We start from the raw sequence: 12,642 nt of genomic DNA on the forward strand, positions 1-12,642 counted from the left end.
CCAAAACAATGGCTGATTTTCATCCAGCAACATGGCATTATATCCCAGAACAATGAACTCTTCAGAATACATATTAGTCAAACAGGCAAATGACTATGCAATTCTAACTTCCATCAGAAGTTATGCTCTTGTAAAAAAAAAATGAAAGTGAAAAAAAGTGTATATAACACAAAACATCACTTTCTCTTATATCAAAGAAACAACAAAGGAAATGCACACTGAAACAATAACAAGCTCAAGTTCAAAGGAAAAGACAGTGATGAAATAAAAACATGGAGATTTATAAATGTACTGCTGAAAGCTAAAGAAGTACAAGCCAGTCTGTCACAAATTCAGGTAAACCCCAAGCATGTCACCCAACACAATTACTACTTTCCAAATCATCTAGCATGATCACATCTGTGATAAAACAACTGGTGACCTTATAGACACTTATATTAATTGTAACATTTCTCTCGCCAGAAATAAACTCTCGTGTTTATTCTTTGTTCTATAATGTTTGAGAGGTGAAGTATGCAACTTAAACAGGGACTGTAAGTCTGATAAAGTGGAAGTACTTACATCAAAATCACTACAAGCCAAAGAGATTCACTTGTTGTTAACCAATTAATACATCATTTATGTCAAAGATGGCATCAAGTGTGGCATTCTGAGGTTTAAAGGAACATGCTTCCATATAAAATACTTTTGTTCTTGTCCAAATGAAATAGTTTTGTTCTTTTGTGAAGGCCATTTGAGGAAAGTCTTTCTCCAAGCAGCTTTGGCATTTCTAGCATATAGTGTCTTAGCAGGGCTTGGCAGTCAAAAGGTTAAAATGGAAATAATACTAATGACTAAGAAACATTCTCCCTGTATATTACTAATGAATATGCAACTTATTTTGCAAACTTATAAGCATTTCAAAACATTTGCTTAACACAGGGAAGCACAACACTTGTTGGAATGGCTTGTGCTCTTCTGCTGACCAATGCTGCCGCTACCACGTTTCCAAGTGACAATGGATGCCAAAGAGAATCACCTGAAGGCAGTGATTAAATCAATTAAAAATTCAGCATACATAATAAATGTATGCCAGAATAACTGTCTCCATTACCACTTCTACTCTGAAGATGGAGGCAGCATGATCAGCTGAAATGGTTGTAACCACCCACAAGACTGCATGGCTTCATAATCGAGAGATAGGAATTCAGGTTTTCATTGATGTGCAAACTTCAATTTTAAATAAATATTTGAAATTGTCAGCACAGTACACCTCAGAGGCAGCAGCCTTTCCTACCAATTATGCTTGTTACATAATAGATCAGACTTAAGAATAATGCCATTGTTAATATCAGCATAATACTGGAAAGTATAGAGCTTAACAATGGTTGACAAAGCTGTGAATCATTTCACTTTCACTTTCACTTTATGTGTTCATTATTGTCATAATCAATGGTAACACTGCAAGGGTAGACAAAGGCGTGAATCTTTGTGTTAATATGAGTAAATAGCTGAAGGTAACACTGCCTCACAGTGACTGATAAATCTACAAGTCATGATTTGTGAATGCTTGTATTTTCACAATGATCATAATGGATGATAACACTGCTACACAATGGTTAACAATGCTGCTGAGTCACGGTCTATTATTATAATACTGAATTCTATCAACTCAAGCTACCGGCCTCTACTGCCCTCAGGTGAAGAGGACTGGGTAAGGAGTAAAAATGGTGGAACAGAAGACATGTGGTATGTTTTGGCTGAACAGGCCTATCATTTATACTTTACCTTCACAATTGGCTTGAAGGTTATCAGATAGCATCTGTAACAATCATAAAATAATGCATTCCCAAGTACAGCTTATTTGCATGGGCAAAAGGAAAGACATCTAACTGGCCATATCTACTTAGCTTTCAATTATCAAATTAGTATGTTAGTGAAGCTCCTGAAGTAATACAAAAGCAATGCCATTTTCAAAGGACCACATTTAATCACATTATAAATGTTAAAACAATTTCAGAGAAAGAGAAAACAAGGTGGTAAAACAAAATAAGACAATAACATAAACACACACAATTCCCTATACGATCACAAGTGGAGCAAGTCCCAGTCATGGACAGCACATTTTCTTTTCTTTCATGCTCAACTAGGTATAAAATGATGATATATCTCGGCATGCTGATTTGCCTCAACTGTTAAAAGCTGTCCCTAGATGGGCTCTTGAAAATGTTGCATGCTGCATTCTTCTTTAACTACATTTCCTGGAATGTATTTGTTTCCAGATCAGTTTCACCTGCCCATTTAACTCAACAATAATCTTCAGATACTTCATCCTCCATGCAGCAGAGTGTCCAACACTTGTTTTAGTCAGGCTCAAGTTGCAAAATTGTCATTATTTTTGACAGAGTAAATTATTACACATTACTTCTACTTCATTACCTAAGCCTTTTAAAAACAGCATATATCTGATCTCTTCATGCACCTAATATCTTGTTCTGAAAGCTGTGGATAAGTCTTCCATTGTAAACCGAGTAGTGCTCAAAGTATATACTCTTTCTTCGCAAAGAAGAGTGAAGCATTCCACAAAGATAAACACTGTGCCTGTCTTTATTGCATTCTCTGCAAGAAAAGTGCTCAGAATGTGCCATTCTAGTACTGCCACAGGAAGATCAGAAAAAGATCTGTATGATGCACTAAAGCAGCCAATCCACTTGTATGCACATAGTTCTCTCTGCAGCTTGTAGAATATGGTTCCCAAAACATATCTTACCCATCTTTTCACTCTAGGTTAGTACACATTTTCACACAATGTAATTTCTTTTATATGCACAAATTTCAAGTTCAGCATCACACAATACAGTCAAGAAGATGAAGAAACTGTAAAGTTGGATGTTCTCAGTCCATGCTTTTCTTACAGGCAGTAAAAAGAGTTAGTCTGATTTTTCACATCACACAGATTACACACGGTAAGGAAAAACAGAACACACAGTGAGAGATACTGCATAGTTACTTTCCCATCAGTCCTTCTACTATGAAGGAGGGCACTGGCCTATTATTCTTCAAGCTTTGAACAATAGTTCTGAGAAGTTATGTTCTTAAAATTGGAATCTGATATAGGGATAATAAAGTTACTTCAAAGAAATTATTTTTAAAATTTTAACACTCTAACACTCAATGTAAAAAACTTTACAAAATTTTAAGTATATTCTGAACAAACATAATTTACAAACTAACTTCCCCAATGACCCAGGTTCCTAAAGCGGCTAGGAACACACAAATATAAGAACAAAAGGTTGGCTTAGTTAGATAACAGACATTCAATATTCTTAGTGCAAGTGAGATATTTGAAAGCGAATATATTCTTCCAAGTCTTACTGGATATACTATGTAAGCTACAATAAAACTATTCAAGCAACTCATATAGAAACTAACTGTGTAGAATTAAATCTCATTCTTATGATACCAAAAGAGGAATAGAATCAGAAGTAGCAACATCCGTAAACCTACATTAGATGTACCAAAACTGGCATGCCTTTTCCTCATCTGTCTATTACTTGTCTCAATCAATGTGGCATCACAATCTCTCGTCTCAAATTGACCTCACTAACCTGTCGCAGGCTGTACTCTTCCCTCCCTCCTGTACCTGCGCCACCGAAGTCAGACGACATCAATGAGGCAACATTACTGCTGCTTCCTATGTCCACAAGTGGGCGGCTGTTACGTCTCCTCATGCGTTCAGCCTCTCGAGAGAACCTCTGCTCCACATCCAGTCGCCTTGCCTGCAGTTCATCTCGTAGTTCCTGACGATTCCTAAGTAGAACAATGTCCCCCTCTGTTTTCTCCCTACGTGGTCTCACAGGATGGTCCAGAATAGTGGAAGCATGTTCATTAGAAGCTTTGTTAAGACTGAAATCGGTAAGGATGGGTTCTCCATTCCTAGCACCTGAACTCCCCCCTCCCTTTTTTACAACACTAAGGATATTGAGACCTGACAATCCGGATACCCCACCAGCAATGTCTGAACCACGACGGCCATTTCCAGAGAACAGAATACCACCACTTCCACTCCCTGATCCTGAATTATTCTTTGAGTCAAGTAATACGGCTGAGTGCCGAGAAGAGGCTGGGAAAAAATCTGAGTTCTCTCGTCTGAAACCACTGTAAGGTCCAGTTATTCTTGAGTCTGATTCATTTCGCCGGTGATGGGGTATAATACCCTTCTGATCAGCTGCTGCTGAACTAAATATCTCCTTATTAGAGTTTCTTTTGGTGGATCCAATCCCATGATTTTGCTGATTTCTTTTCTCAGCATGTGTTCCACTACTTATCTTGTTGGCACTAACGTCTTGACTACTACTATTGCATTGCTGGATTTTTGTTGGACTTCCACAATTTTCATTTGCTTCAGAATTATTGGTTTCCAACTTCGTTTTGTCAAAAAGGTCACTGTAACCTTGGAAGAACCGAGCAAAATCCCAGTCCTTAAGTAGCGACTGCTCATCAAGTTCTGAGTGCCGGTTCTGCTGTTGTGATCGTGCTGAGGCTTCTTTCTGCTTTGTCCATATGAAAACAGTATATGGGAATCACAATGAAAACAGAAAGTATGTCAAAGTGAAAGAAAACTAATGAGACTGGAAATTAAGTAACATGAAAATAAGTTCACAACCAACTAATATATTATACCAACCTAATATTATAACTTCAAAACCCTGAAGAATGGTTACATTTTACCTTGAAGTATATTTACAAGACAAGGTGCTAAAGTTATGAACTTTGGTTAAAAATCACAGAGACCATAATTTGCAAATAGTAAAGCATTATGAAGGACTGCTCATTTTCTGCCCATCTGAATTACTTAATGATGCCACACCAAGTTAGTGCACAATATTGATGATACTGAGGAAGGGATCAGAGAATCATGTAATGAAGGATATGGCCAATCAAATAATAAACAGAAGTCTTCCCCAGAATTGGTGTGTCCAGCTACCTATACACAGACAAAATTATGGGAAATGCCTGTAAGTCAGTTTCTATACAACTCTGAATCAAAACGGTCTCATAATGAGATACTGCAATCACCAACTATGAACCACTGAAAATTAAAATGTAAATTTCAAACTCTCAGTATTAGGAAGACCAAATTAAACCAAAATCATCTGGTCTCATGTAGTTTTTAACCAACTGCAACCACAGGGGAAGAAATTAATGGTGAAAGGATAATACACCGCTCACCATATAAGCACCATACCTACATATTTTGTTACCCACTGCACATGCACCCACTCAAAACTGCATAAAAATAGCACAAAATGGAAGTAATGCAGTAAAAAGATAATTTCAAAACAATACGTGCTAAACTATACGGGTCAAACATTGTGGGATACATTTTCAAGGTGGTAATTAAAGAGAAACAATATTAATTACATACTTCAAATATGAATTAAATTAGACTTGAACTTAAAGAGCTGTCTTTCTTTTAAATATAGTTCACGTACAATGTACTGCATCATTTCATTCACCAGCTGACATTCCTTCAAATTTCTTCTCATTCAGAAGTGAAAGCAAATACATATGCCTGATGATGGCTATGAATAGCCGAAACATGTAGCAAAGCTAATTTAGCCTTGAACTCTGTATTGTTGTGTTGACAACTCCGTTGTTATAATTCTCAAAAAGTCTGACACAATGGTTGAATTATATCCATATTATGTTGGAGATTATTCATTGCATAAGTACATAACATGCACAGCATTCCAGAAGTAGGCTCCAGCCTCATCTTCAGGTGACTGGTTGACATTACACTGACTACTCTGTTACCATTTCCTTTGTTTTCAAGATTACATTACATTACAGTAGAGGCGTAGACACACTTGTACCTTTCATCTCCTGTGCATCTCAATCCAAGACTTGGCCCTTCATCAATGCTGCCATTTCAAAGAAGTACAGTGTGCTCTGATGCTTTTAAGACTGGTGATGATATAAAACCCAAGACCTCCTGAATACTAGGATAATACACTAATCACCCGCATTTGATTCCAACTGTTGCCAAAATTTTAAAATAAAATATAACAAAATATTCCTGAAATGTCATGTATATCAAATATACTTCAGACACTGAACAATGTCCAACATAATATTAGTATTATGTTTGTTGTTTATAGGTACCTCAACTTCAGTAAACAGGTGCACACACCCAACAAAGACTCAATACTGTACTAAGAACAACACCTTAATTTCTAAAATGTAACAAATAACTGCCTCTGAAGGCTGTAAATTGGTCTATAAATGTCAACAATGGAAAGTGTGTAAGATATGGAAAAGCATTTTGAGTACATATCCTATGCATATAAAAGTTTCTGCCACACAAGATTTACCACTGTCATTAGGCTACTTCAGATTAACACAGCAATGAATTATAAAGCACTAACATATTGTGTTAAGGTAAGTTATGTAGCGGGTCACAAATGAGTAAGCAGGCTTGCATTTCAGTGTATCATACTGATAACATTCTGATGTGAATGTGTGAACTGCAGTATACCATACAAAGGAGAAGATTCTCATGTAATTGTTTACTAATTATGTTCTTGGGTTGTTACACCATGTAAACATTCGTGGCCAAAGAGTGTAGGTACCTTAAAGAATCATCAGCAACATCGCCACATCCACATGTTGCTGACAACCCAAGAACTTAATTAATGTCATTAATTGTAAGATTTGAGACTTTCACGGCGGTGACTATGAAGAAAGCAGTCTTCTGGGATTTGGCACCGTGTATATGTGGTGTTAACCGACGTTTCGGAGGAACGTATCGCCCCCATCTTCAGGGTAGAAGAAAAAGTATAAGAAATCTGCAAGCGACAACACCGTGAGAAACGGTAAAGCAGACCGTTTACCATTTTACCGTTTCTCACAGTGTTGTCGCTTGCAGATTTCTTATACTTTTTCTTCTACCCTGAAGATGGGGGCGATACGTTCCTCCGAAACGTCGGTTAACACCACATATACACGGTGCCAAATCCCAGAAGACTGCTTTCTTCAATGTCATTAATTAATCACCGCCAAGACTAAAATCAGTAAATGATCATTTGCGCATGTTATTCATATGTGTGAGTGGGGTTTTAAGGTGTGTCATCATCGACAGCTATATGCACCTAGTTATTTGTGAGAGATGGCATTATAGGTCAAAGGCAATGCATCATTCAATAACATGTAAGGATGGAATGGAATATGAGAGAAAAAAGGGGAGTCAAAAGTACATAAGCTTATATAACATAGTATGAGACTTCCTGCTAAATTCTCAATGGTATTAGAGTAATAAAATATAGAAGGTAAGGTAAAGCTGTCCCTTTAACAGGTCAATATAACATAAGAAAACTTTATAAATACCAGTCACTTTGACAGCCCTACAGCATAAACATGGCAAGGATATCGGTAGTGTAAATCAACGATATAATGCACTATATATTGGATATTTAATAGCATGTGCAACTGTGAGAGGATAATCAAACTGCACAAAAAAAAATTAAACAATAAATGGAACAGAAATCATACGGAAGGTCTTCATGGTGGATAAAATTACACAGTACATTCAGTTCTTCACAATTCTTAAAAATAGTAAGTACATAACACAGAATACAATTTTAAACTATGTAACCATACTGATTACATTTCTGACACAAAATGGTAATATTCTTCAAATCAGCTCCAGTCCTTCCAGTTAAATGTCTCCAATTTATAAATAGTACAGTTCCAAATAATAATGTGCAGGTTATCTGTTCAAAAAAACAAGTCTGCAGCATTCAGGTGCTCTATCTAATCTCAACAATTACACGTTCCTATTATATATTTACACTACTACTAAAATGTCTATACAAGAATCCTAATATTGAATTCAAGTTGCTAGAACATTCTGGTTGACTGAATAGCTTTCTGCACTTCAGAGAATGAGTAATGATAGATTTCATAACATTAATTCTGAATTCTTAATCAACAAGCATTTACAACAAATTTATCATTTCAAAGCTAATCATCCTTCAGAAAATCATGATGCAACATTTAAAGTGAACTTTCTATATCAGAATACTCTCTTGTGTTTGATAGCACATAGCCATAATTCTCTTGATATGCATAAGCAGCAGGCATACACAGTATCTACTAAACAGATACAGCTTTACAATTTCATGAAGTTCGAAAAGGAAAACAAGAAATGACAGGCATACAATTTTGTCACAGTGCATTCCACATAAAATACCTAAACAACATAAACTAACATATAGAACAATAAATCAATGAAAAATAATATAAAAAGTGCTATATAACAAGCATGCTGACTTTTAAGCTGAACTGTTTAAGTGATTTTGCATGGCAAGAGCAAACAGCTCTGCACCCTTTGGCTGAAAGCAAACTACTCCTGTTTTGAAATCTTCACAACCAGTGACTTAAAAAACTGAAGTGAATGGTCCTGAATACTATGCCATAAGTGGATATCTTTTTTGATCATGTGCAAAAAAGCCATGTGAAATGCCACACCACTCATAAAGAGAACTAGAAACAAAAACATAAGAAAGTATAACATTTAAATTATTATGTCCTAAAGTAATGCAGAAATGCATTAATAACTGATAGTGGTAGTCCAGGTTTCAAACCTGGACCCAAAAATGAACTAGTTATTGCATAAGATCTGAAGCTTTCTTGCAAAATTAACCCAATAAAATGTAAGATTTGAGGCTTTCACNATAAAATGTTCCCAATCAGCTGTATCAGTGCAAAATGAATTTGTTTGAAGAATCTCACTGCATTGTGAGTGACTAATATGACTGAGGTGTATCAGGGTAACATAAAGGAGTGGACAAACTTTGGGTACAAGTTCCACATGCCCAAACAAGAAAAAATGTCCATATTAGCCTTAGTCTAGAAACATTAAATTTGATAATTATACCTGAAAGATCACATTTATATATGATCAAAATGTCCTTCATGATATTCAATGCGTGCCTCGACATGTCTCATCATGTACTGCTGCACCTGTTCAAAAATGCCGGGGTAGTTGTCAATAGTCTGACAGGCATCCATAGTGCAATGGTGCAGTCTCTCTCCACTGTCAACAGGAGCTGCATACACAAGATCTACAGGTATTCCCAAAAGTAAAAACCCAGAAGATTCAAATCTGGCAAGCACGGAGGTCATGCAGTGGATCCTCCTCTACCTATCCATCAGTCATGATCAGTGCTACTTAGAACACCTTACACAGCATGGCTAAAATGCATAACAGCCCCATAATGCATATACCCTATTTGTCCTCTGACTGTCACTGGTACATCTTCTGGTAGCTTTGGCAGACTATTAGGAGAAATCTCAGTAGTGCTTGCCTGTAAGCTGATATGGCAAAACATGAAGGCCTACCACACTATCACCATCAACCCCTGTCCATACATCAATGCTGAATTGCTGCTGGTGTCTACACAGTATTCTTTCAGCTATAAGTAAAGAAATTAAATGTTGCTGGACACATTGTAATATGGACATTTTTATTGTTTTGGTATGTGGAACTCTTGTCCAGAATGTCCACACCTTTCAGCCACACTTGTGTGTGTGTGTATGTGCGCGCGCGCGCGTGTGCACGTGCACACGGTACACAGGAAGCATGGGCAATGAATTAAACTTCTGAAATTTTAAGAAATGAAAATTGATTCATGGAACGTATGATAAAAAGTCAGTCTTCTTCTTATATTGAACATGTACAATCCATGTTTCAGGAAACTAAATATGGTGTTATGAGAACTATACCTGTTTAACATGAATATACGAGGGGGACCCAAAAATAACCGGAAAAATAACCGGAAACGACCTGTTGCGCGCGCATGCTTTGTAGTTACGAGTTGTGCTGCTAGGTGGTGTTAGCTGGGGGTCTCCTGCGACTGTTAGTGAGCTGGCGTCAGTCTGAGTTAAGTGGTTTGTCTGTGGTGCTCTGTTGCGTGCATTCCTGTTTCAACCCTTTGGTGATTAGTGAGATGGCCGACCAGAAGGAACAAAGAGTGTGCGTGAAATTGATGAAGATCGTCGAAAGACCATTGACCAACTTTCTGAGGAAACAAACATCTCATGGAGCACGGTCCAGCGAATTTTAACCGAAGGTTTGCACATGAGACGGGTGTCTGCAAAATTTGTTCCTCACTTGCTCGGAGATGACCAAAGAGAAAACCGCGTGAATGTTTGCCGCGACTTGAAGAGTGAAGTGCAGCTTTCCCTAACAGAAAGCAAAATTTCATGCACACTCTTTGTTCCTTCTGGTCGGCCATCTCACTAATCGCCAAAGGGTTGAAACAGGAACGCACACAACAGAGCACCACAGACAAACCACTCAACTCAGACTGACGCCAGCTCACTAACAGTCGCGGGAGACCCCCAGCTAACACCACTTAGCAGCACAACTTGTAACTACAAAGCATGTGTGTGCAACAGGTCGTTTCCGGTTATTTTTGGGTCCCCCTTCATATAAACATTCCAATATCACCTTGATATAAAAGCCAACATTCAGAGCAAGTCATTCTCAATGAAACCTAAATCAGACACATTTTACAATACGTCTCAAGCACCAAATCTGGCGGTATTAGTAGGGAAGATATTTTCACTGAATTTAGAAGTAGACAGATCTCCCACCTGCTTGGTGTATGGTGGAGAGCAGAACACATCCTGAAATGCACACCCAATAATGTGCAACTAAACTGCCTGCTACAGTACCATGTAACACATAATTTGTTGTTACTCGTTTCACAGTCAGCATTTATAAAACATAATACTAACACCTAAGTGTCAACTGACAAGCTTTATATATCAGTAGATTCTAGAAGGTTCTGACGATTGTGTATAAAACTCAGAACTTCTGGGTTTGTGGACTTCGTCCATTGTCCGGTATTCCAGAAACCAGAAAACACAACACTCTGGAACAGATGGCACAGTGCATCTACAGCATTCCCTGTGAATGTGGCAGAAGTTACATTGGTGAGCCATGCTACTCCGTGAACACAGGCACAATCTCAAAGGTCTTCTAGAAAAATGAAAATTAGCCCAACATGCCTACGAAGAGGGTCACAGCACAGGCTGGGATGATGCTAGTGTTTTGGAAATTAAATGTAACGCACGGTATAGAAAACACAAGGAATCGGCCCACACGGCATGCTTAACCGGTCCAATCCTACAACCCAGTTTGGGCATTTCTCCCATCTGGATCCCACTCATCAGCAATGAAGTTCCCAAATCACACAGAGGATCTGTATGACATGACAGATTCATGGGTTTCCATAAGGTTTTAGCCTCAAGTATTCAGGTTTTACTCCACAGAGGTGCTAGCAGTAGATACTATATGTCACCACAAATCTTTACATTTTCCTATGCATTGGTTTCGTTCACTAGGTATGTAGCATAAATTTGTACCTCCTTTTCTATCCTAGTTCCATGCATGTGCACCCTGTCACAATTTTTATTGCATATTTTCTTATCACCCTCTGAATTAGCCTTATCAGGTAATTAAATAGAGTTACTGAATGTGACAAGGGCTGTCCCGTGATCGAGGTTAGCTCTTTCTAAGGGTCCCAACAGAATTAAATAGATTTACTAAATCTGACAAGGGCTGTCCAGTGATCGAGGTTAGCTCTTTCTAAGGGTCCCAACAGAATTAAATAGATTTACTAAATCTGACAAGGGCTGTCCAGTGATCGAGGTTAGCTCTTTCTAAGGGTCCCAACAGAATTAAATAGATTTACTGAATCTGACAAGGGCTGTCCAGTGATCGAGGTTAGCTCTTTCTAAGAGTCCCAACAGAATAGGTGTCTTCCACCTTCAAATGAGGACAGAAACAGGTCTACTTTCTAGAATACCCATCGATAGAGACAAGCCCAGTAATTCTGAGTGTCTATACATGTGGCCCATGCATAACATGTCAGCACAGTTGTTTCATCATAACATGGAAAACTAAATATCCTTTCGTACTTTCACGCACAAAGTTTGTGTGTGTGTGTGTGTGTGTGTGTGTGTGGGGGGGGTCCTGCTGCTGCTAAATGCTATGATACGTAACTAACCTGTGCTTCTATTTCATAGACTTCTGTAGCTGAACTGAAGAGCAAAACATTGTCAGAACTACAGAATTTTTGCACTCTGCTCATCATCTGGCATTCTAAAGAACACAGCATTTTTTTAAATAGATCTGTTTCCATCCTCAGGTGGAAGGGTTGGATGCAACTATTTTGTTGGGTCCATCAGATAGAGCTAACCTCTCTTGTGATTTTCATTTGCTCTTTATAATGGAACCAACAGAGTAGGTATCTCTCACTCTTCCACCTGAGGACATATGCAGATCCTGTTTCCAAAATATTGTGTTCTTCAGCATATTGGATAAATTACAAAGTCAAAAAACTCCCGATTCCCAGTTTACTAGACTGCATGGGACTCAAATTCTAGAGATCATGAAGCACTAACTGACACATTAGTGAATGATGATAAAAGGTAGAGAATGCTGTTACTGACAGAGCTTTTGAATGGGAAGCCATGCTAAATTATAGGGGAGATGAAACTTTCTCTGGTGAATTTGGACCACAGGGTGCAGCAAACGACACAAATGACATTTTGGAATATCTTAAACTATTTTCAATTATAAATTTTGTGACA

The 12,642-nt window shown here is 37.9% G+C and overlaps 1 protein-coding gene across 8 annotated transcripts in view; it reads right to left on the bottom strand.

The window, feature by feature from the left end:
- Positions 1-12,642, bottom strand: part of LOC111866791 (serine/threonine-protein kinase mig-15) — a 154,006-nt gene that overhangs the window by 43,865 nt on the left and 97,499 nt on the right. For 6 of the 8 annotated variants that reach the window (XM_023856055.2, XM_023856058.2, XM_023856054.2 and 3 more), the window contains one exon: positions 3,588-4,532. The exons of 1 other annotated variant lie outside the window; for it this stretch is intronic. In XM_023856055.2, the coding sequence (XP_023711823.1) occupies positions 3,588-4,532 (945 nt within the window). The remainder of the gene's footprint in view (positions 1-3,587; positions 4,533-12,642) is intronic. One more of the 8 variants, XM_023856053.2, reaches the window with a different exon arrangement.

This window comes from Cryptotermes secundus, unplaced genomic scaffold (assembly GCF_002891405.2).
Source record: "Cryptotermes secundus unplaced genomic scaffold, Csec_1.0 scaffold384, whole genome shotgun sequence".
NCBI lineage: Eukaryota > Metazoa > Arthropoda > Insecta > Blattodea > Kalotermitidae > Cryptotermes > Cryptotermes secundus.